Consider the following 22,419-nt stretch of genomic DNA (forward strand, 5'->3'; position numbering starts at 1 on the left):
AAATCATAACTGTATACATTGATATGATCATGGGGCATCATACAGTCGCTTCATAGACCATTTGACACATTTTTATCACAGTGGTTAACATAGCCTTTCCGGCGTTATCTCAGTTACTGTGCCAAAACCTTTACATTCTACATCTACCAAGTTTCGCAAATATCCCTGTAAGATGCACCACAGGTGTGATCCCACCGATCCCCCTCCCTCTACCCACCCCCCCTTTCCCACTCCCCCCTATTGTTAAGTTGTAACTGGGTTATAGCTTTCATGTGAGAGCCCCAAATTAGTTTCATAGTAGGGCTGAGTACATTGGGTACTTTTTCTTCCATTCTTGAGATACTTTACCAAGAAGAATCTGTTCCCCAGACTGGCTTTAATCCCACAGAATTAATTGTGAGTGTAAAGTCGGGGTGGAATTGGGCACTGCTGGATCCAGGGGTTCCAATGGTGCCAGCAAGGCCCCCCCCCCAGCCCCCGTCTGGGCTCTGTGCTCCAGCAGACCTTCCCCTCCCTGCGCTGAGATGGCCTCAGCAGCTCCAGGCTGGCTCCTGACACCAGGCAACCAGAGAGCTTCTCTTTCTCACTGGCCCTACAGAAGTCCTTTGGTTGAGGCTTGTTGCTGAACTAGGGTCGCTTGCACTTCCTGAGCCATTTGCTGAGGCCAGGGTGACCCAGGGCACCTGCCTGTCCCTGGGGATAGGAAGTCAGGTCAGTCTTCCCAAACTGCAAGCCTGTGAGGGGAGGTTCTCCCAAGGCCAAGGCAGATACACTTGGCAAATGGTGGCGGCCAGAGGCCTCACCAGCTGGCTCCATGGAGGCATAGCAGACGCCCCAGGGTGAGATGAGGGGCAAGAGCTGCAGAAGGGCACAGGGATGGAGGGTGGACGCAAGCATGCAAGTGGCCATGCTTGACAAGTGGTTATAGGGAGTAGGGTGGCACTCAGGGATGGCCCTATTGTTATTCATTTCTCTGGCCCCTGCACTTAGCCACCTACCCATGGGGGAGAGGATGCCGGGATGATGGAGATGCTGGGCCCCCAGCCAGCTGCGAAGCAGACCTGGTAGCATCTGTGAAACCTGATTGGAAACATGTGGGTTCTAGTCCCTAGGATTCCAGGGGTCTTACCCACAGGACAGCAGCCTGGGGCCTGCAAGGAGCCTGGGATGGCTCTATCGAGAGGTTTCTCCCTGAACAGCTCCATCCTGTAGGTGAACACACAGAGGCCCAGAGGAACAGCACCTGTGTGTTCACACAGTGAGCCGGGCACCAGCTCCTACCACCCCACCCTTGGGGCCAGCTTGGGAGGTCCGGCCGGGCCTCTTCAGTCACCTGTTCAGTCAAGGCCCCTGTGGTCTGCATGGGGTGCTGTCCCCCGGGAAACTCACACCCTGTCCTTGTGGCCAGCAAACTGTACGACCACAGCTTTCCTGGGCTGCCCCTCCCACCGTGGGCACAACACGGAGTTTCCCTGTGCTTCAGCTCCCTGGCCTGCAAAATGGGTGTGACAATAGTGTCCACCTGGGAGGAGATGCGGTGGATGAATCTGGGCTGCGGGAGCCTAGATTATAGCATCAGCATCATTTATTTTTGGCATTGGCATCCCCTTGAGGTCTGGTTTTGTCCTGGGGTCCCTGAGAGGAGTCAGCTTCTGTCCTGCCCTCAAGGAGCTCCCTGTCCGATCTAGAATAAAGAAAAAAGATCCTAGGATCTAGCACCCCAAAGTTTATGCTGAGGCCCTTGGCCCCAGCTGGGGGACCTCAGGAGGACACCCACGGCCCACTGGGTGCCTTTGCTTCCTGTCCTGATTCTAACCCAAGCCCTTCCCTAGCCAGACTTGGGCAGGAGCAGCACAGAGCAGGAAGCCCCTGGGCTGAAGGGTCCCTGCTGGGCTCCTTGCTGTGGGTGTGGGTGTGGCTGCTCCAGGGTCCCCGATTCTGCCCTCGCTCATGGTCTCAGCAGGTCAGACTCTCTGGCTCACTGGGGGCAGGTCCAGGTGGATAGGGCAGCCACCGCCCACCCTCTCCCCTGGGCCTCAGTTTCTTATTCTGTACAGTGGGGCAGGGAGCCTAGGAGCCTGGGGCAGCAGTCCCCAAATCAGGCCTCCAGTCTCCGGCAGCGGGACACAGGCCCAGAGGACCCCTGGAGTGAGACGTGTGGGGCTTCAGGGCCCAACGCTGCCCTCTGCCCTCTGCAGCCCTCACCCTCTTGAAACCCTAGGATCTCCCCTCCCTCAGTCCCTCCTCCCTTTCCTCCCTCCTCTTCAGTCCTCCCTTCCTCCCCTCCTCCTTCCTTCTTCCCTCCTCACCCTCCCTCCTTCCTTCCGTGAAGCAGCCTGCTCTGCCAGGCCTTAAAGATTCCACCTTCAACAAAGGGGACAGTGACCTGTCACCCACTGTGCTACCCAGAGCCCAGGGCCTTCTCCAGAGTATCTGGGGAACAGCACCTTCGCCCAGAGGCTGTGACACATACTGGGCAGGGGGAGGGGTGTCCCCTGGAGCCTAGTGGTACCAGGGCCCTTTTAAATTGTTCTCTTGGTCCAGGCATGATGGTTTGTGCCTATAATCCCAGCACTTTGGGAGGCTGAGGTTGGAGGATCACTAAGGCCAAGAGTTCGAGACCAGTTTGGGCAACATATTAAGACCCTGTCTCTACAAAATATATATGTATTTTTTTTTTTTTTTTGAGATAAGTCTCGCTTTGTCACACTGAGTAGAGTGCCATGGCGTCACAGCTCACAGCAACCTCAAACTCTTGGGCTTAAGCAATTCTCTTGCCTCAGCTTCCCAAGTAGCTGGGACTACAGGCGCCCGCTATAACGCCTGGCTATTTTTAGAGACGAGGTCTCGCTCTGGCTCTGGTTCAGGCTAGTCTCAAACCTGTGAGCTCAGGCAATCCACCTACCTTGGCCTCTCAGAGTGCTAGGATTACAGACATGAGCCACCGCACCCGGCCTGTAGAAAACATTTTTTTAAAAAAGAATTAGCCGGGCATGATGGTGCATGCCTATAGTCCCAGCTACTGGGTGGGGAGGAGGGAGTGAGGCAGGAGGATGCTTTGACCCCAGGAGTTTGAGTTTGCTGTGAGCTGTGATGATGCCACTTCAATCCAGCCTGGACAACAGAACAAGACCCCATCTCTAAAAAAAAAGAGGAAAAATTGTCCTCCTGGCAATTCTAGCCTTCATGGCAGCTGTTTTTCATGGGCTGTTCAGAAGCCTAGGGTTTCTCTTTTCTGAATTGCTTAACTCAGTTTGCAAATAGGAGTTTCACAGCTGTGTGGAGTCTCAGAGAGTGGGCGCCACCCCTTGTCCTACGATTGGGACAGAAAGGAGAGCTGGGCTTTGAACTCAGCCTCTCTGAGGCCAGGGAGCAGTCACAGAGGAATCTGGCTTCACCAGTGGGCAGGTAATTTTGTCTCTGCCTCAGTTTCCTCACTAATAACTGGGCTTATAATACCTGCCCTAGGGTCTCCATGAGGATTAAACAAGGCAGTGTGTGGCGGCCTGGGCACAGGCCCTGTGGGGACTTTGTCATGAATGTTTCCTTACCACACAGGCTGCCTGGTGCCTCCCAGGGAGGCCAGGTGGTATGGGGCAGGATGGGTGCAGTGAATCTTCCTACCTCTTCTCTGAAACACCCCTGTGTGTGCGTGACCCTCCTCTTGTTTCCACCACAGAGACCCCAGGACTGCCCCCAGACCCTGCCCTCACCCCTGGCACCCGTACCCACTGGCGGCTCCCAGGACATCCTGGTGCCTCTGGCCAACGCTGCTTTTTTCCAAGTAAGTAGAGGCCGGGCAGACCGGGGTGGGCTGGGAGGAGGCTGGGAGCATGCAGGCCAACTGTCCCCCAGGTCCGTGATGGTGACCCTGCTCTGGGATGACCACTGATGCTTTGGCACCTATGTGGGCTTTGCTGTTCTTTCTCTGAGTTTCCAAGTTCCGTGTGAGAAAGACCCACTCCAGTTGCACAAGGCTGGGAAAAGGGGAGTGGTGACAAGGGCCAGGCCCACAGCTGCTAAGGCCTGGCCAGTGCCCCAGGGTGTGTGTTGGGACCTGCCCTGCCCTGCCCCTAGGCGAGCCTGCCTGCCCAGTTGGTGGCTTCTATGTCTTCCCTGGAGAATGACCAGAGAGCCCCTTCCCACCCTATACCCCACTGTCCAGAAGGAAACAGTGAGGCCCAGGATGGGGAGTATGTGATGCTGGTCATACAGCCTGGGTCACGCAGTGCAGGACTGGACTGGACTCACCCTGGACTGCCAACCCAGTGCTCTTCCCTGCACCCAGCTCTGTCCCCCATCAGGCTGGGGGGACGGCACACAGCCGCTTTCTGGGCCCCTTCTGGAGGAGTGTGCTGGGTGGGAAGCTTTCGCGTTGACGCTATCTGGAAGTGAGCCAGCCACCCCTCCCCAGCTCCCAGGGACTCACCATCTGTCGCTCCCACACAGGAGCTGAGGCACAGAGGGCTGTCACACGTGGGGGCCACGTGCCAGGCATCTGGGATATATCGTGAAGCCTCGTGGCAGGGGCTGGAGCCTTGGGAGGGCCAGGGAGGAGCCTGCCCTCTGCCCTCAAGCCCCACCCTTCAAGGGGCCTGGGCACGTTGGAAGGGCAGTTCTGCCCCCCCTGATCTACAGGAGCCTGGGACAGGGAGACCCAAGCCCTACTGTGAGTCCCAGCTGATTCCTTCCAGATGTGTCTTGGGGCAAGTCTACTGTCACTGGGCTGCAGGATTCCTGCCCTTCTGCCCTCCTGCCCCCAGGCCTGCTTCTGGAACATTAGTAGGGCCTGGGCTCTGCAGCAGGGCCTGTTTGCTGACCTACACCCTGGAACCCTAGGAAAGGCTGGATCTGCCATCCTTAGACAGCCAAGAACTCAGAGGATGTACCCTCTTCCAGATCAGCGCAGCAGGGGATAAAACGGGCTTTTGGTCCAGTCATCAGCCACCTTCCTATATGAGCTTCCTGGGTGGGGCCCCAGTAAGCGGAAGATTGACTTGCTTTCTCCTTAGAGTGTCACATCTGCCACTGACGGGCACATAAACACGGTGACTGTCATGCAGCTGGCTGGGGACTTAGCTTAATACATGAAGCCGGGGTTCATTCACTAAGCAAATACATACTGATGCTGTTCCTGAGACAGCAAGATGAGACTGGGGAATGGAACCCTGTTTTTTCATTCAACAAACATCTATTGAACACCTCCTGCATACTAATAATAGCAAGCACATATTAGGCACCTACAGTGTGCAACTCACTAAGATACACAATCTCTAGTTTCCCCAGCAACCCTGCAAGATAGGGAAGCCTGTTTCAACTGTACAGTTAAGAAAACGAAGGCTCAGAGAGAGCAACTTGCATACCATCACACAGCTACGAACTGGCTGAGGTGGGATTTGAATCCAGGCCTGAGTAAGGTAGAACCTGAGCTTTTCCACCTGCTTTCTGCTGCCCTTGGAGGTGGGTGTCAAAGGGGCCCTTTCCCACTGGCTTAGGAGAGAGGTATAAACAGAGCCCGGGCAAGGGGCTGAGTGTGGGGCCTGACACACAGGTGGGGAGAGGCTTTAGGAGCTTCGCAGAGTCCCCAGCACACAGCCAAATAGTCACTGCTGAATGAATGAATGCTTGATCAAATGAGGGGTACTTTGATTGGAGGAGAGCATCTGGGAAGGCTTTGGAGCGTGGGATATTTGAGCTGGATTTTGATAGTCATGTTGAGTTTTGCTGGGTGGAAAAAGGAAGATGGTCTGTTCAGGTGGAGGAGAGTGTTTGGGCAAGGGCTAGGGGCAGGAGAGTCTGTGCTGTGTTGAAGAGTGTCGGATTTGTCTGGGCCATGGCCTTGTAGCACAGAGGTGGGAAGGCTCTGGTTTAGGCCCCTGTGGGATACTGGAGAGCCTTTTTTTTCTTTCTCTGAGATGGTCTCGCTCTGTTGCCCAGGCAGGAATACAGTGGCATATCATAGCTCACTGCAGCCTCTAATTCCTGACTCAAGTGATCCTCCCATCTTCGCCCCCCAAAGTGCTGGGATCACAGGCATGGACCACCGCGCTTGGCTGAGAGGCTTTTTAGTGGCACAGAAAGCACAAGGCCAAAGTTCTAGGTGTTTTTTCACCCCTTGCCTCCCTCAGGCATTGGGCATGATGGCCAGGAAGGGAATTCTAGGGGTTGGCATGGCCCAGGCAAAGGCCTGTCATTAGGCCCAAGCCCACTTTTTGGGCAGCAGTCTGTGAAGTACTAGCAGATGTGGAGGGCAGTACTTGGGCAGTACTTGTGTGCAGACTTGGCTCTCTTCACACCCCCTTTCTCCTCCCTGTTTCCTGCAGGGTTCAGCCCTAGAGTGTAGCTTTGGGCTGGAGGAGATCTTCGAGGCTGTATGGGAAAATGAATCTGTTGTACGCTGCAACCAAGTGGTGGTGAGTGGTGTGGCTCCAATGAGAGGGCAGCAGGGAGTGGCCTGCCCGAGTTCAGACACTGTACCCCTTCCTCCCCACCCCATCCACCTTGCCCTTTGGTTGTCCATCCCAACAGCCTTACCCTCATCTATCTCCATGACCCACCTCACCCCCACAGAGACCGGACACCACCCAGGTCCCTCATGCTCTTTCCTATCTTTTTGCAGCTGCACACAACCCAGAAGAGCCAGGTGTTTCCACTCAGCCTACAACTAAAAGGGTGGCCAGCCCGATTCTTGGACAGCCCTGACCCCATGACAGGTGGGGGCACCTCCACCCACTGCACATGGCCACATCGGACTCAGCACAGGGGGAGGGGCTCAGCCTTGGGGGACTCATTTTGCTGGTTGCCACACGGTCCTGGGACTTACCTTGGGGTTCCCCAGCACACGAGCAAACTTGGGTCTCAGCCCTACCATTCCACCAGGCATCATGAGGCCCTCAGTCATCTCCACACAGTGGAGAAACAGTGCAATTTCGGCAGCTCACTAAGCCTTAGCTTTCTGTGTCTCATGTGGGACAAGGGCACAGTCACTTCACGGAGGGCCTGGTGGGGATTTGATGAGCTGATGCACAGCAGCCTTGAGAATAGTGTCTAGTGTGGTCTGCACACCCAAGTGATGGTTGGTGCTGTCCCTGGTACCATATGTCTTGAATCAACCCTCTGGGGGCCCATCTGTCTGTGGGGAATCTTAGACATTCCTGGTGGTGGACCTGGGGCCCTCCAGATTCCCACTATTAAGACCACCGAAGCCAGACACAGTGGCCCACGCCAGTAATCCTAGCCCTCTGGGAGGCTGAGGTGGGTAGCTTACTTGAGCTCAGGAGTTTGACTCTACTAAATAATAATAATAATAATAATAATAAATAATAGAAAAACTAGCCAGGTGTTGTGTTGGATGCCTGTAGTCCCATCTACTCAGAGGCTGGGGCAGGAGGATCGCTCAAGCCCAAGAGTTTGAGGTTGCTGTGAGCTATGATGATGACACAACATTCAACCCCAGGGTGACAGAGTGAGACTCTGTTTAAAAAAAAGGCCACATGGGTGGCGCCTGTGGCTCAGCGGGTAGGGCACCGGCCCCATATACCGAGGGTGGCGGGTTCAAACCCAGCCCCGGCTGAACTGCAACCAAAAAATAGCCGGGCGTTGTGGTGGGCGCCTGTAGTCCCAGCTGCTTGGGAGGCTGAGGCAGGAGAATCGCTGAAGCCCAAGAGCTAGAGGTTGCTGTGAGTCCTGTGACATCATGGCACTGTACTGAAGGCAGTAAAGTGAGACTCTGTCTCTACAAAAAAAAAAAAAAAGGCCACAGAGAGGCCCCAGAACATTCCCGTATACCTGGGACACTGACGGACCTTCCCTGCCCTCCTCCTTGGGCCACTCAAGAGTTTGAGGCCCCGGAGTCCTCAGAACCTGTACTGCTCAGGGCCCCCCAACATCCCAGAGCCCCACTGTGAGGTGATCAGACCACCAAGGCCTGGTGTGAATCCCTGCTCTGCTGCTCACCTGCTGTGTGAGCTTGGGCAAGTCACTCCTCTGTGAGCCTCAGTCTGATTACTAGCTTGCACCTAACAGAATCACTAGCTCTCACCTTCCTGCAGGTAGAGGGGATTAAAGGGGCTGTGGCTGCCCTGTGCTAGACACAGACCCAGAGCTTTGGAAAAGGTACTAGGAACCTCACAGAGTCCTGACTCTTAGAACCAGGACCTGCCTCTGTGGGGGACACCATAGTGACAGGGTGCAGCCCGTTGGACAGTCAGTGAAGTAGAGGAGACAGTGGTAATGGGGGCCCATGCCGCAGAGTGGGGCTGACCCGTGTCACCCTGTGTCTCTCCTAGTCGTGGTCTACAACTGCGCCATGGGCAGCCCCGACTGTTCCCAGTGCCTGGGCCGCGAGGACCAGGGTCATCTGTGCATGTGGAGTGATGGCTGCCGCCTGCGGGGCCCCATCCAGCCCCTGCCTGGCACCTGCCCTGCCCCGGAGATCCGTGAGGTAAGCACACCCCATGGAGGCCCCTTGAACCCACACCTCTGTCTGGGCACACGCTTATTGCCCCACGCAGGTCACGCGTCCTCAGGGTCTCATGGGCACACGTGTACGTGGGCAGGTACCCCCACAGGTACATACCTGTGGTGTCAAACAAGTGCCCTGGCTCATGGAGTAGGTGCTTCCCTGGGGGAGGCAGGCACCAGTGAACAAGGAAAGGAGTAAATTCTATCTCACATAGAAGGTAGTGAGCGCTATGGAGAAAAATCACGGGGTAGGGGCATCGGAAATGTGGGATGGAGGAGACTCTGGGGCTGAGTATTAGTGAAGGCCAGAAACCTTGATATTTGAGGCCACCAGTAACTCCTAAGCCTCTGTTTTAATTAAGAAAAACATCCAAGAAGTATTCTGGTTGTCTCAGCCTGGGGCAGATGCCTACCTCATGGCTGGTCAGCTCTGCCTGGGACACAGGGTCCTGTGGTTAGACATGGCCACTGCAAGCTGCCCTCAGTGTCCCCCAAGTGGCATCCCCAGACCTCTATGAGCTCAGTAACACAGTCATATCCTGTCGGCCAAGTGACTTGCTGTCCCAGCCCTTCCTGCACCTCCCTGGCTGCCTGTGACCATGGGAAGGGAAGCCTGTTGGACCCCCAGCCTCAGAACCCATGCGCCCTTCTCTGGTCACCTGGCAGATTGAGCCCCTGAGTGGCCCCCTGGATGGAGGGACTCTGCTGACCATCCGCGGCAGGAACCTGGGCCGGCGACTCAGTGACGTGGCCCATGGTGTGTGGATCGGCAGCGTGGCCTGTGAGCCGCTAGCTGACAGATACACGGTGTCGGAGGAGTGAGTAGCTGCAGTGCCCCACCCTCTCCCCACACCCTGCTCCTCTCCAGGAGCCTCTGTCACTGGGGCCTCTGGACTTTGCTCAGGCCTGCCCTGTTCTGCCTGGGACTGTCCTCTTTATCCTTCCTGATTGGGCTCCAGCGCCCACTCTTCTGGAAAGCTCCCACCCCCGTGCGCCCCTAGCGACCCTTCCTTCCACATAAGCCTTGCTCTGATGGAAGTGATTTGCAGCTAAAACTTGGGGGTGACCAGCCTTGTGTAAAGATCTGGGTCTGCAGCTGTTGCATCTGTCCCGGAGGGGCCCCAGGAAATGTTTGTGAGCAGGGAGGGAGTTAGGTGGCCCTAGCTCAGGCTTGTAGATGAGACCATCAGTCTGCCAGCCCAGTAATCAGCTCATAGTCAGAGGCCATCTCATCCCCCACCTCTTGGCTTACAACTGTAGAACTATGAGAAACACGTGGGGTAGGGGGTGAGCTTCTGAGCCTGGCACTAGGGTGGCCCTTGAGGGTCCCCAGGACCCACCGCCTGTTCCTGCTAACCACAGCTGCCTCCTCTCAGGATCGTGTGTGCCACGGGGCCAGCCCCAGGGCTGTTATCAGATGTGGTGACAGTGAACGCCTCCAAGGAGGGCAGGTCTCGGGAGCGCTTCTCCTACGTGGTAAGGGGGGCTACATCCTGCCATCTGGCTCAAACCCCACACATACCCCTGCAGCCTGGCCGAGGCCTAATTTCTGCCTTCCTCCCCACAGCTGCCCCTGATCCACTCCCTGGAGCCTGCCATGGGCCCCCAGGCAGGCGGCACCAGGATCACCATCCATGGGAGTGACCTCCATGTGGGCTCCGAGCTCCAGGTCCTGGTCAATGGTACAGACCCCTGCATAGAGCTCACGTAAGGCCCTGGGCCAGGCCCAGAGAATCCCACAGGGTGGGTGGGCTGGCAGGCCGGGGAACTTGTACCAAGTACCACCCAGGTCTTCACTGGCCATGTCCCCTTATGCAAGCCCCTCCCTTCTCTGAGTCTCAGTTTCCTCTGGTCAGAACAGTCCCAGTGAGCTGTGGACAGTGCTCTGTGCCCGGCGTGCCGCAGGTGCTGCATAGGTGACAGCTGCAGTGCAGTGATGACGCTGGACACTCTGGGATCCTCTGGCCCACGAGTGTGGTGAATGGCAGGATTGTTGTCTGGAGCCTCTTGACGAAATTCCTTTGTTTTTATTATGTACTTACTGTGTACCAGGCCCCATGGATAGGCATAGCTGGGGACACCAGGAGAAGCCCAGCATCGCCCTCAAGGGGAAGGTGGACACACCCATAGGAAAGGCAAACCTCCATGGGCCCAGGATTGGGAGAAAAGTGCTTCAGGGCTCTGTTAAAGGGAGCAGAGATGAAGTTGGGACCAGTCAAGGAGGCCTTGAACCTGGGCCAAGCACGTGGGCCTGTGCCCTGGGTTGTGGGGCATCGGCAGTGGGTGGCAGCAGGAGGTGGCCCCCGCTGACAATGCCTACTGTCCCCCACAGGCGCAGGGACAGCAGCATCACCTGCACCATGCCTGGGGGGGCCCTGCCAGCCGCCGTGCCCGTGTGCGTGCGCTTTGAGCACCGGGGCTGTGTGCACGGCAACCTCACCTTCTGGTACATGCAGAACCCGGTCATCACGGCCATCAGTCCCCGCCGCAGCCCTGTCAGGTGAGGCCCAGTCCCCGTCCATCCCCACTGGCCAGGCCTGGATCCCTGGAGCAGCAGGTGAGCTGATGGGTTTTGCTGCCCCCCACAGCGGTGGCAGGACCATCACGGTGGCTGGCGAGCGTTTCCACATGGTGCAGAACGTGTCCATGGCCGTACACCACATTGGCCGGGAGCCCACGGTGAGGGGGCCGGGCCCCGACAGGTGGGAGGTGGGCGGGGACCCTGACTGGCCAGGCCTCCTCGGCAATATCTGCGCACCCCTCTGTCCCTCTCTGCGTCTCCTGGTCTCTGTCGTTCTGTCATGGGTCTCTCCCTGCCCCCCTCTCTCTCTCTCTGTCTCCGGAAACCTCACTCTCTCATTTCTCTATCTTTCCATCTGTGTCCCGGCCTTGGCCCCGGCCCTCCTCCTACACCAGCTCTGCAAGGTTCTCAACTCCACCCTCATCACCTGCCCATCTCCCGGGGCCCTGAGCAATGCATCAGCACCCGTGGACTTCTTCATCAATGGCCGGGCCTATGCGGACGAGGTGGCTGTGGCCGAGGAGCTGCTGGAGCCTGAGGAGGCGCAGCGGGGCAGCAGGTTCCGCCTGGACTACCTCCCCAACCCGCAGTTCTCCACAGCCAAGAGGGAGAAGTGGATCAAGCACCACCCCGGGGAGCCTCTCACCCTGGTCATCCACGTGAGCGCGGCGGGTGCCAGGCAGGTGGGAGTAAGCCGTGGGTGCGGCTGGCTTGGTGAGCTTCTCCGAGTGCCTCCCTCTGCACCCACAGAAGGAGCAGGACAGCCTCGGGCTCCAGAGCCATGAGTACCGCGTCAAGATTGGCCAAGTGGCCTGTGACATCCAGATTGTCTCAGACAGAGTCATCCACTGCTCAGTCAACGAGTCCCTGGGAGCCACCGAGGGGCAGCTGCCCATCACAGTGAGTGCACAGGGCACTGGAGACAGAGGTGGACCTGGCCCCCAGACCAGAACTCACTGAGTATTTGCACACCAGTAGCTTAGGCAAGTGGAGCAAAGCAGAGATTTTCATCCCCACTTAACAGATGAGGAAACTGAGGCCCAAGAACTTAGTGACCTGCTAAAGTCCAATGATCTGCCCATGTGGGCCTGATGGGGCTAGACTTTCAAAAGCCATAAGAAGTTGCCCCTGTCCCATTTGGTATTCCACCTGCATCCTGAGCTGCTAGTCATCAGGCCTGGGAGGAGGGAAGCAGGAGGAGCAGAGTCGGTCCAGAAAATGGGATCTTTTCTGCGCTGTACCTACTTGCACACCTCCTATGATGAGGTGCTCACTCGCTCCCTGGCAACACACGCATGCCACTCCAGGACAGCTCCCTTCGACCGACAGCTCAGTCCCGTCCCTGCCCTCTGAGCCCTCACACCCACCTGCCCCCTGGTCCCAGGGAAGCCCTACAGATGCTTGGGAACCGCAGCCAGGCCCCATGAACTGCCCTTTTCTGGCTCCTCTGCTGCTGCTTCCAGCCTATAATAATCATCACAGCCCCCATATTGACTCTCGGTTCTGTGGCAGGCCAAGGGCCTGACAAGTATCACCTCATTTAGCCCTCACAGTGTCCCCAGGAGGTGGACATGGTTATCTCTATGTTATCGATGTGGCATCTGAGGCTCAGAGAGGTTAGATGACTTTCCCAAGGCCAGTGAGAGGGAAAAGCTTGCAGCAAGTGAGGGTAAGAGCTACGGTGTAAGTCCGTGAAAGCTTCAACTCCCTTCTCCCACCTCTGTGCAGATCCAGGTAGGAAACTTTAACCAGACCCTTGCCACACTGCAGCTGGGGGGCAGCGAGACGGCCATTATCGTGTCCATCGTCATCTGTAGCATCCTGCTGCTGCTCTCCGTGGTGGGTAAGGACCCCTACCCTTGGGACCCTCGGAGGGCAGACCTGCACACCTTTCCCCAGGCCCTCTGAAGAGTAGCAGATAAGAGGGGTCAAGGTGAACTGAAGGCACAGCTTAGACAAAGGCTTGGAAGTAGGAACAGGTTAGGAACCCAGAGGCGGGGTCAGGTGCACCGTGGCGACAGCACCAATGGCCAGCAGATGGTAGATGTCGGAAGAATGTGCTGGGCCCAGGCCATAGGCCCCGATTGCCAAGCAGAGGAATTTAGAACCGTGTTCTGCAGTCGGTAGGAAGCTACTGAAGGCACTTTAAGAGAGGGTTGTTCAGGGAAGCTTGACCTACACGTCTGGAGGGCAAAACCACTCTTAAAGTAATGGTTATACAGTAATACGCTCAATGTAGCAGAGAAGGTGCGACCCTCCTTCACTGCTGGAGAGACTGGAAAATGGCACAACAGCTTTGGAAAACAGTTCCTCAAAATGTTAAACACACAGTTATGCTATGACTCAGCATTTCACTTGGAGGGGGTCTGCTTGAGAGAAATTATAACATGTCCACACAAAAACTTGTTATTTATAACATTGTTATTTATAATAACCAAGAGGTCCAAACAACTACTAAATGGATAACTCCGATACATCCATACACGGAAACATTATCCAGCCGTAGAAAGGAAGGAGTGAAGTGCTAATACCTGTACAGCCTGAATGAACCTTGAAAATGGGATGCTAATGAAAGAAGCCACAACATGTTGTGAGATTCCATCTTCATGAAATGTCCATGGAGACAAATCCATGGAGACGGAAGCTGATTAGTGGTTGCAAGGGGCTGGGGCAGGGACTGCCTAATGGGTGCAGGTATTCTTGGGGGCAGTAAAACGCTCTAAAATTAGATAGCGGACATGGTTATCTCTGTGTTATTGATGTGGCATCTGTGTACAATTCTGTGAATCTACAGGGTGGCCATAAAGTTTTTGTGTCATTTAAAATAGTTTAAAATAGTTGTTTACTTTAAATGGCACAAGAACTTTACGGCCACCATTTGAGTTACGCACTTTAAATGGATGGATTATGCGATACGTGTGTTATATCTCATTAAAGCTATTTAAATAAAATGAATATATTCAAGGAAAATATTTTAGAGAATACTGGAAGATAAAAGGGGGGAAATACCATCATTAACACCCTGTATATTTTCATATATTTTTGGTCTCTTTTTCTAAAACTACTGTATATATAAAATATTTTTATACATTTTATATATATATATGCACCCTCCCCCTTGCCCCAGAAAAGGATTATAATGGAAAATTGCTTCATAATATGCTTTTTAAAGTTTCTTAATTCATAAGTAACACCTGGTCATTGAAGAAGGAACAGAAAATGCTAAAAAGCAGAAAGAACAATGAATCCCCAACAATAAAAAAAAAAAAAAAAGCAGAAAGAAAACAAATCACTAAGAATTCTCTCCCTCAGAAAAAGCCACTCTTCACAACTGTTTTATACACACGCACTTCTTTTTCTAAGAACTGGTCATCAAGGGGTGCTTTGCCGGCCATTTTTCTGTGCCCTCTGCCCTGGAGGGGCTTGGTACCCTGGGAGGAGGACTGGGGGGCCAAGGGTACCTGGTCCCCACCCCACACTGCCTGGAGGAGCTGGAGCCAAGGCAGTGAGCAGAGCTTCTTCCTCTAGGCTCCAGCCCTGCATACAGCAGGTGACAATAAAGGCTTTCCAAAGGGCTTTGGAGGCCTGACCCCCTCTCCATTGCCCGCAGCGCTGTTTGTCTTCTGCACCAAGAGCCGCCGGGCAGAGCGCTACTGGCAGAAGACCCTGCTGCAGATGGAAGAGATGGAATCTCAGATCCGGGAGGAAATCCGCAAAGGTAGTGGATGGGAACTGTGCAGGACCGGGCCTCAGCTTTCCCCTCTGAGGGGTGGGCTCTCATCTGCTCACACTGCCTGCATACCCACCAGGCTTTGCGGAGCTGCAGACGGATATGACAGACCTGACCAAGGAGCTGAACCGCAGCCAGGGCATTCCCTTCCTGGAGTATAAGCACTTTGTGACCCGAACCTTCTTCCCCAAGGTCAGCCTGGACCCTGCCAGCCTAGAGAGCCTGTTGAGCGGTGTAAAACCCGCACAGCCGTCCACAGCAGTCCTGGCCACCTGCCCTGGATGGCCAAGGGAAGGGTACCCCAATTTCTCCCCCATTTTCATTCTCTGCTAATTTGATGTTTAACTGTGAAGCCAGCAGCTGGCCCTACTCTCCTGGGGTGCTGGGCCTGCCTCTCCCTTGCTGAAAGGGGCACAGGGGTGGCCAAGGCTGCCTGGCCAGCCTTTCTCATCTCTGGGCCCTCCCCAGCCAGGCTTCTCTTGGTCCCTACACCCCTCCTCCTGTTCTCTAGATTTTACCCCATCCTTTCGATGCCCCCCACATCCCTTCTTGCCCTTCTGGGGCCACTGCCTGCATTCCCCCATCCCCTGGCCTATCTAGGCATTTGTGCCAGTGGCCAGCACCTCCCTTGTCCCAGCCACATCATTCCCCTATAGCAGCCAAAGTAAGCCCATGTCTGACTGTCACTTTTCATGAAAGCCCCTAGTGGCTCTTCCCAGCCTCAGGATGAAGCTCAGACTCCCATGGCAGCCCTTACCTGGTGTGTCTCTTACCAGCCTCTCTACTTCAGTTTCCCACATGGCACACCGAGCTGCTTTTGTATCCTGGCCCTCTACCTCTTATTCTTTACACGAGGTTATTTCTGTGTCAGTTTCCCCCAGCAGAATCCCACTGGGCCAGCCAAGGCTGGTGCCCTTTTGTTTGTGAGCAACCCTTGCATGCCAGGCAGGAGGGGCCTCCGCCCTGCTGAGACGCCAGGGGTCTGCCTCCACAGTGTTCTTCCCTCTATGAAGAGAGCTATGTACTGCCCTCTCAGACCCTCAACTCCCAGGGCAGCTCCCCGGTGCAGGAGACGCACCCACTGCTGGGAGAGTGGAAGGTGAGTACCCCCCTTAGACACAGGGTGTGGGCGGTTTCAGACAACCCTACCCCGCCCTGGGTCCCCCTTTCCAGATCATCTAATCCATTAATGCCAATCTTGGAGAGCTGGGAGTTATCTATAATTATAAGGTACTGAGCACTCCATCCCAGGGGGAGTTCAAGCAGCCATTCAGGCTGTTGTAAGTACTGACCTTCCCAGGCCAGGTCGAGAGGACAGTGGGTTGGGTCCGCCTACACACTCCATGCACCTGGTGCTTAGAGATTGGAAGGTGAGAGTCTCCCACCCTGGAATGCTGGGTTATCTCTCGAAACACTCATCTTCTGCTAGGCCCCGTTTTTCAACTCAACTCCCATTGTTCCCAGTCATAGGGAGTTAGGAGGCGTCCACTACTGGAAGGCAGGGAGTTCCCCATCCCATGAGGCATACAAGCAGCCTTTCATGGTACCATAACCGCTGGGTCCCAGGCCAGGCAGGGGCACTGGGTCCCTTTGGGCATCTCATCACCAATTACTTCCGCAGATTCCTGAGAGCTGCCGGCCCACCATGGAAGAGGGTATCAGCCTGTTCTCCTCACTGCTCAACAACAAGCACTTCCTCATCATCTTCGTCCACGCACTGGAGCAGCAGAAGGACTTCGCGGTACGCGACAGGTCAGGCTGCAAGGGACTTGGAGTGGGGTGGGGGAAGAGCAGCCTGTCCAAGGCTGCATAGCATCAGGCCCTGGGTCCTGGGGCTCTGGGGCTCCTGAGCTATCCCCTTATCTCTTTCCTTCCCTTCCTGGGCCTGGACACCCTAGATATGGGCTCATGCGGTACGGTGGTCACTGTGGATGCTAGCGACGGTGGTTCCTTCCCCAACCCCACTCACCGGGTCTGTAGGAGCCACCCATGCAGGCACACCTGGGGTCCCTGGGTCAAGGGACAAGGCAGCCCTGAGGCCCCGGGACCACAGGTGCCCATGCCCACCGTGCCACCTGCAGGTGCAGCCTGGCGTCCCTGCTGACAATCGCGCTCCACGGCAAGCTGGAGTACTACACCAGCATCATGAAGGAGCTGCTGGTGGACCTCATCGACGCCTCTGCTGCCAAGAACCCCAAGCTCATGCTGCGGCGCACAGAGTCCGTGGTGGAGAAGATGCTGACCAACTGGATGTCCATCTGCATGTACAGCTGTCTGCGGGTAAGGCGCCGGGCGGGAGATGGATCCTAGTAACAGCAGTGGCCACCACCTCCCCAGCTGTCCCCTGGTAGATCTGATGTCAGATCTTCAGGCCGACTGCCAGGAGGGCTTATCACATCTGCTGCAGATGTGGAAGGAGGGATCTGGGGCAGGGGCAGGGCCATAGGGCCCATTACACAGAAGGGGAAACTGAGGCCCAGAGGAGGCTGGGCCTGCTCGCTGTAAGGGCTCAGAGCATGCTTGGGGCACAATTGATGTTGTGTTGGGACGTTGTTTTCTCAGTCATTTAATCCTCCCTGGTGTCGCCTTGGGTCAGTGTTCTGGGTTCAGGGGATTAAATCAGACCCCAGCCTGGTCCTTGAGTTCTCCCAGGCATACGGGAAGGATGTAGAAACAAATTAAAACACAGAGTGATAAAGGCTACACAGCAAATCTCAACCCAGTGAGGCCTCCGACCTGGGTCAGGTGGCTCCACAGGGCTCAGGTAGCTTCCTGGAGCAGGTGACCTGAGGGCTTAGCGGGAATGAGGCAGGTACAGAGTTGAATGGGCAGGGTGCTCCAGGCCTCAGGCAAAGGCTGGGAAGAGGGGAGCTAATGAAAGGGACAAGGAAGTCCAGCAAACCTTTCTGATGAGAGAGAAGACTGGAAAGGGCAGTGGGGCCAGGTCGTCAGGACCTTCTGTTCTGCCAGAAGGACCCCTACAAGCCCTCTTCACACAATAGGAGTGCTTGGCCCTGGTCTTGTACCATTACCCAGCTGTCCTCTGGTGGCAGAGGCCGAAGGGTCATCTGGGAATTGCAGGAGAAAGGCAAAGGTCTGGATGGAGCCCAGAATCGGGGCCTCAGATATCCCGGGTTTGAGTCCAGTCTCTGGCACAACCCAGCTGTGTGATCTGGGCAAGTAGCTGTGTGATCTGGGCAAGTCATTTTCCTCTCTGGGCCTTGGTTTCCTTCTGTCGAATGGGGCCCTTGCCTCCTGGAGAAAGGGGGCAGAATAGAGGTTGGGCCTCAGGGGCACCGTAACCTCTCATGGGCTATGGACCTAGTTGCCCTGGCCTCAACCAGGCCTTCCCCCAAGGCTTGTTTCCTCTAGAAAATAGGGCATCAGTGGCTCCCACTCTCCCAGTGGCTCCCAGACCTGGAGAATTGGATCAGGAACAGGGCTGGCACTCCACTTTCATAACCTTTACCACATCTGCCTAATACTATTATGTACTCAATTTTTTTTTTAAATCAACTTGCCATTTTTACTTGGATACCCACCCCAGTGGGACACCTGGCTCATTAGCTAAACAGCAACCGTGAGAATCAGCTTGCATGTATGGGTGGTGGTTGAGCCCCTTTCTGGCGAGGTGCACTTTTGACATTGGGAGATGGGCATTAGCAGAATGTGGAGCCCTGAGTTGGCCTGAGACTCTCCCCAGTCATCGGACCATGATCTGGGTCAAGGCCACATCTGTGTTCTGGTTCAACCACTTAGTAGAAAGAGTCATGGGCTTGGCAGTCAGCTGGCCCAGAGTTCGAGTCCAGCTCTACCACTTCCCAGCTGAGTGACCCTGGGCAAATTGCTTGCCCTCTCTGAACCTTGGTATTGTCGGCTGAACAGTGAGGACAATACCTCTTTCCTGGAGGGGTTGCTGGGACCATAAAACGAATGGACTTGCCCATAGTGGTGATGTTTAATAAACACAAGCTTAGAGTCTGGGGAGACACCATCGGAGTGTGGTATGGGCACAGAATCCAACAGGTAAGCATGGATGATTAGGGAGGGGGTAGTGAAGGCATTTGCTGGGAGGCAGTGAGGGGCTGAGCCTTGGCCCCTGACAACCCCGTGCCCACCCAGGAGACAGTGGGGGAGCCGTTCTTCCTGCTCCTATGTGCCATCAAGCAGCAGATCAACAAGGGCTCCATCGACGCCATCACGGGCAAGGCCCGCTACACGCTCAACGAGGAGTGGCTGCTGCGGGAGAACATCGAGGCCAAGCCCCGGGTGAGGCAGGAGGGGCTGGGAGGGCCTGCAAACCTGGCTAGTCAGCCACCTCCTTGACTCAGCCCCCTGGGCTCCAGCTGAGCCACGGCAGCAGCTCACCGACTGTCCCACCCTCCCTCCTGCAGAACCTGAACGTGTCCTTCCAGGGCTGCGGCATGGACTCACTGAGCGTGCGGGCCATGGACACCGACACCCTGACGCAGGTGAAGGAGAAGATCCTGGAAGCCTTCTGCAAGAACGTGCCCTACTCCCAGTGGCCTCGTGCAGAGGATGTTGACCTCGGTGGGTGGGGGCGGCGGCGGCAGGCGTCTTGGTGTTGGGCCACTTCAGCCAAGGCTGGCCCCTGCCTTGTCCAAAACACTCCTTTCACTCAGCTTATGTGCATTCATTGGTGGCCCTGGTGACACAGATGATCAGATAGGTCTCCATCAGCAGGAAGCTTGTATTTTCCGGGAGGAAAGTCCTACAGTATGAGCAAGCTGCAGGCAACAGCAAAAAAGCATTCAGGAAAGGTTTCCCAAAGGAGGAGACATCAGAGTGGGTTTTGAAGGATGCATAGGAGTTTTGGTGAAGCCAAGAAGCTGAGACCATTTGCTCCTAAGCCCATAGGACTATTTTGCTGAGTAGTCGTTCTGTGCCCAGCCCTGTTCTAAGCATTGGCCTGTTATGGTGAACAGTCAGGCATGGCAATTATCCATACAGAGCTGGGAACTTGGGGTCCCCATTGGGACTGGCAGGCAGGGGAGCTACTCTACCCTCTGGAGCCTAGAAGGGAAGAGTCAGGCACTTGGGTTTTATCCTGAAGACGGTGGGTGCGTGGGAGGTGTGTGACCACCTTCATGGGTGGTGCTTTTTCTTGTTTCATCTGCGGTTGTGACATTAACAGCCCTGCGGATGAGGATTGTCCAGGGGGCCTGCTCAGTGCTCTCCCCGGGACTTCGCAGCTCCACACCTTCCCCCCAGCTTTCCCCCCATTCCCATCTCACACTTGGGGCAACAAGCCAGAGAGAGGCACAGCTTGCCTCAATCTCCCTGGAGCAAGCAAGCAGCCTCTCCCTGTGCGGCCAGGCCAGCGCAGGCCCCTCGCCTGACCTCCTGCTGTGGCCCTGCGGGCCGGCTCCTTGCCCTGCAGAGTGGTTCGCCTCAAGCACACAGAGCTACATCCTGCGGGACCTGGACGACACCTCGGTGGTGGAAGATGGCCGCAAGAAGCTTAACACTCTGGCCCACTACAAGGTGCGGCCCTGCCAAACCCAGCCCCACCACTCCCACCCATGCCGACCTCTGACCTCCGCCTCTCCCCTCCCGTCAGATCCCTGAAGGTGCCTCCTTGGCCATGAGCCTCATAGACAAGAAGGACAACACGCTGAGCAGAGGTAGCAGGCGCTGGTGGGGAGAGGGTCTAGACTGGGTGTGGAGGTGGGTGCTTTCATCCTATGCCTCAATGGGGAAACTGAGACTCTAAGAGGACAGGGCTGGGCTGGGCTATGTCCTCCTGGTGGGGTGTGGACACTGGGCCGGCCTCCTCTGACCCAGTACTGCTTGGGCAGGGCCTGTGGCCAGACCTCCTCAAACTGATTTCTTGCGGCAGCTGGAGAGGCCCCAGAGGGCGGGACACGGTTTCCAGAGGTCTGGGCAGCTGCCAGGCCAGAGGGGGAGGCTGGTGCGCCCTCTGGGCTTTGGGCCGCTTCCCTGACTCAAGTGCCCCAGCCACATATTCAGATGCCCCAGACCTAGCTGCCCGGTGCCAGTTCTTCTGGGTCTTGGGGTCCCCTCCCGAGGTTGAGGGCAGAGTCTTGAGTATCCCGCCGCAGTATGAAGGGCGCTGTGAGGCGGGGTGAAGGCAGCCAGCCCTGCCCACTTGGGGCCTCTCCCTCCTCCCTCTGTGACTGTTCCTCTGTCTCTCTCCCTGTCTCTCCCTCTCTCTGTGTCTGTCCGTCACTGTGCAAGTGTCCGTCTCTCTGTCTCTCCCTGACTCAGTTTCCCTGTATGTCTCTGCGTCTCTGTCTCATTCTCTCCACATATCTCTGGATCTTCCTTTCTTTCTGTCCCTTTCTCTCTCCCCTCTTCTCCCTTGTTTATTTATTATGTGTGTGTTTTCTCTTGCAGTGAAGGACTTGGACACAGAGAAGTATTTCCATTTGGTGAGTGCCTGGCCTCAGGCCCCTCACTGGGTGTGGCCTTGGCTTTCTGCCATACTGGGTCTCCGGGAAAAGTGCTCCCAGGCCCTGGGAAGGGCTGGGGGTGGGGGTGAGGGGATGAGTACTCATGGGTGCAGGACAACCTCCCCCAGACAGCCAAGAAGGGTTCCTGGTGCAGGCACTGACCACTGCCCGGCTTCCCAGGTGCTGCCCACGGATGAGCTGGCTGAGCCCAAGAAGTCCCACCGGCAAAGCCACCGCAAGAAGGTTCTCCCAGAAATCTACCTGACACGTCTGCTGTCCACCAAGGTGGGCCTAGCCTCAGTCTCTCTTCTGTACAGTAAGTACAGTGGGAGGCCAGTGGGTCAGCTGTTCACAGGCCTGGCAAAGAGATGGGGTGTGAGCTCTTTGTCTTCCCCCGATGGGGCTAGATGAGCTCTCGGGGCAAGAGGCGAAGGACTTAGGGCCAGGCATTGCTCACAGCCAGGACAAAAGTCTGTCGGCTTCTACATTAGCCATGTCAGGGGTTGAGAATGAGAGGATAGCAGAGGCCCAGAGGGGTCAGTGATGTTCCCAAGGTCACACAGCTCCGTGACAGAGTCACCCTATAGCTTACATTCTGCTTCCACCAATTCTCAGCTCTGTGAGGTGGGTTTCACGAACCCGTTTCACAGATACAAAAACAGGCCCAGAGAGGTTAGGTAACCAGCCTAGCGCATCATGTCTCCCCCATTCGCCAGCCTGAGCATGAAGGCCCCTCCGAGCCACCAGGAATACCCATTCACCCTCTGCACAAGGCTCTGGGCTGACGGTGGCCACCCCGCTCCCCCACAGGGCACGCTGCAGAAATTTCTGGATGACCTGTTCAAGGCCATTCTGAGCATCCGGGAAGACAAGCCCCCACTGGCTGTCAAGTACTTCTTCGACTTCCTGGAGGAACAGGCTGACAAGAGGGGAATCTCAGACCCCGACACCCTGCACATCTGGAAGACCAACAGGTGATGGGCAGGCAGCCAGGCGGGGAGGGCTTTGCAAGTTCACTGTATCACTGGACAGCTGTGGTGTGGCGATCTGGAGCCTAGCCTCCAGCTCACCCCACCTGCTGGGGTGGGTCTCTCCTCTGCCATTTCCCAGCTATGTGATCTTAGGCTAGTGATTTAACCTCTCTGTGCTTCAGTTTCCCCTAGCTATAAAACTAGAGCAATAAAGTAATCTCCTTTAATTATAAGAATTAACCAGAAGAGCACCCAGTGAGTGTTGCCTGGACTGTCACTCTCCCTCTTGGGTGGGCGCCA

The 22,419-nt window shown here is 56.0% G+C and overlaps 1 protein-coding gene across 3 annotated transcripts in view; it reads left to right on the forward strand.

The window, feature by feature from the left end:
* Positions 1-22,419, forward strand: part of PLXND1 (plexin D1) — a 54,020-nt gene that overhangs the window by 27,764 nt on the left and 3,837 nt on the right. For 2 of the 3 annotated variants that reach the window (XM_053599162.1, XM_053599161.1), the window contains 24 exons: positions 3,680-3,784; positions 6,324-6,413; positions 6,620-6,713; positions 8,289-8,443; positions 9,130-9,281; positions 9,840-9,939; positions 10,031-10,170; positions 10,796-10,963; positions 11,052-11,142; positions 11,380-11,643; positions 11,735-11,884; positions 12,713-12,827; positions 14,595-14,702; positions 14,794-14,906; positions 15,709-15,813; positions 16,336-16,466; positions 16,796-16,994; positions 18,837-18,983; positions 19,109-19,265; positions 20,116-20,219; positions 20,296-20,359; positions 21,093-21,127; positions 21,329-21,433; positions 21,959-22,122. In XM_053599162.1, coding sequence (XP_053455137.1) covers positions 3,680-3,784; positions 6,324-6,413; positions 6,620-6,713; positions 8,289-8,443; positions 9,130-9,281; positions 9,840-9,939; positions 10,031-10,170; positions 10,796-10,963; positions 11,052-11,142; positions 11,380-11,643; positions 11,735-11,884; positions 12,713-12,827; positions 14,595-14,702; positions 14,794-14,906; positions 15,709-15,813; positions 16,336-16,466; positions 16,796-16,994; positions 18,837-18,983; positions 19,109-19,265; positions 20,116-20,219; positions 20,296-20,359; positions 21,093-21,127; positions 21,329-21,433; positions 21,959-22,122 — 3,056 coding nt within the window. Of the gene's footprint in view, positions 1-3,679; positions 3,785-6,323; positions 6,414-6,619; positions 6,714-8,288; positions 8,444-9,129; positions 9,282-9,839; positions 9,940-10,030; positions 10,171-10,795; positions 10,964-11,051; positions 11,143-11,379; positions 11,644-11,734; positions 11,885-12,712; positions 12,828-14,594; positions 14,703-14,793; positions 14,907-15,708; positions 15,814-16,335; positions 16,467-16,795; positions 16,995-18,836; positions 18,984-19,108; positions 19,266-20,115; positions 20,220-20,295; positions 20,360-21,092; positions 21,128-21,328; positions 21,434-21,958; positions 22,123-22,419 lie in introns of those variants that run through there. The other variant, XR_008381580.1, reaches the window with a different exon arrangement.

This window comes from Nycticebus coucang, chromosome 8, assembly GCF_027406575.1.
Source record: "Nycticebus coucang isolate mNycCou1 chromosome 8, mNycCou1.pri, whole genome shotgun sequence".
Taxonomy (NCBI): Eukaryota; Metazoa; Chordata; class Mammalia; order Primates; family Lorisidae; genus Nycticebus; species Nycticebus coucang.